The sequence below is a fragment of the Nestor notabilis genome, unplaced genomic scaffold (assembly GCF_000696875.1).
Source record: "Nestor notabilis isolate BGI_N333 unplaced genomic scaffold, ASM69687v1 scaffold23606, whole genome shotgun sequence".
Lineage (NCBI taxonomy): Eukaryota > Metazoa > Chordata > Aves > Psittaciformes > Psittacidae > Nestor > Nestor notabilis.
This window is the reverse complement of record NW_009932736.1, coordinates 3,228-3,494: the sequence shown is the minus strand read 5'-3', so window position 1 is coordinate 3,494 and position 267 is coordinate 3,228. Positions and strand designations below refer to the sequence as shown.

Sequence of the window (267 nt, the reverse complement as noted above, 5' to 3'; positions counted from 1 at the left end):
GCAGGTGACAGTGTGTGGAGCTGCCATCTTCTGCGTGGCCGTCTTCTCCCTCTACCTGATGCTGGACCGGGTGCAGCACGACCCCGCGCGCCACCAGAGCGGAGGCAACTTCCCCAGGGTGAGCGGTGGGGACGGGCCGGGGCTGGCAGGGGCCAGCAGCGCACCCGAGGACATTCGGATGCCCGGGCCAGGGCTCGTTCCCTGCTGCTGTCAGTGACACGGGCGCCGGGAGCCACCTGGCAGAGGGCACCGGCGGCTCTCCCGGCA

The 267-nt window shown here is 71.2% G+C and overlaps 1 protein-coding gene across 1 annotated transcript in view; it reads left to right on the top strand.

The window, feature by feature from the left end:
* Nucleotides 1-7: 7 nt before the first annotated feature.
* Nucleotides 8-267, top strand: part of LOC104407310 (alpha-mannosidase 2x-like) — a gene marked incomplete at both ends in the record, with an annotated part of 3,483 nt that continues 3,223 nt past the window's right edge. The window contains one exon of the mRNA XM_010016553.1: nt 8-118. Coding sequence (XP_010014855.1) covers nt 8-118 — 111 coding nt within the window. The remainder of the gene's footprint in view (nt 119-267) is intronic.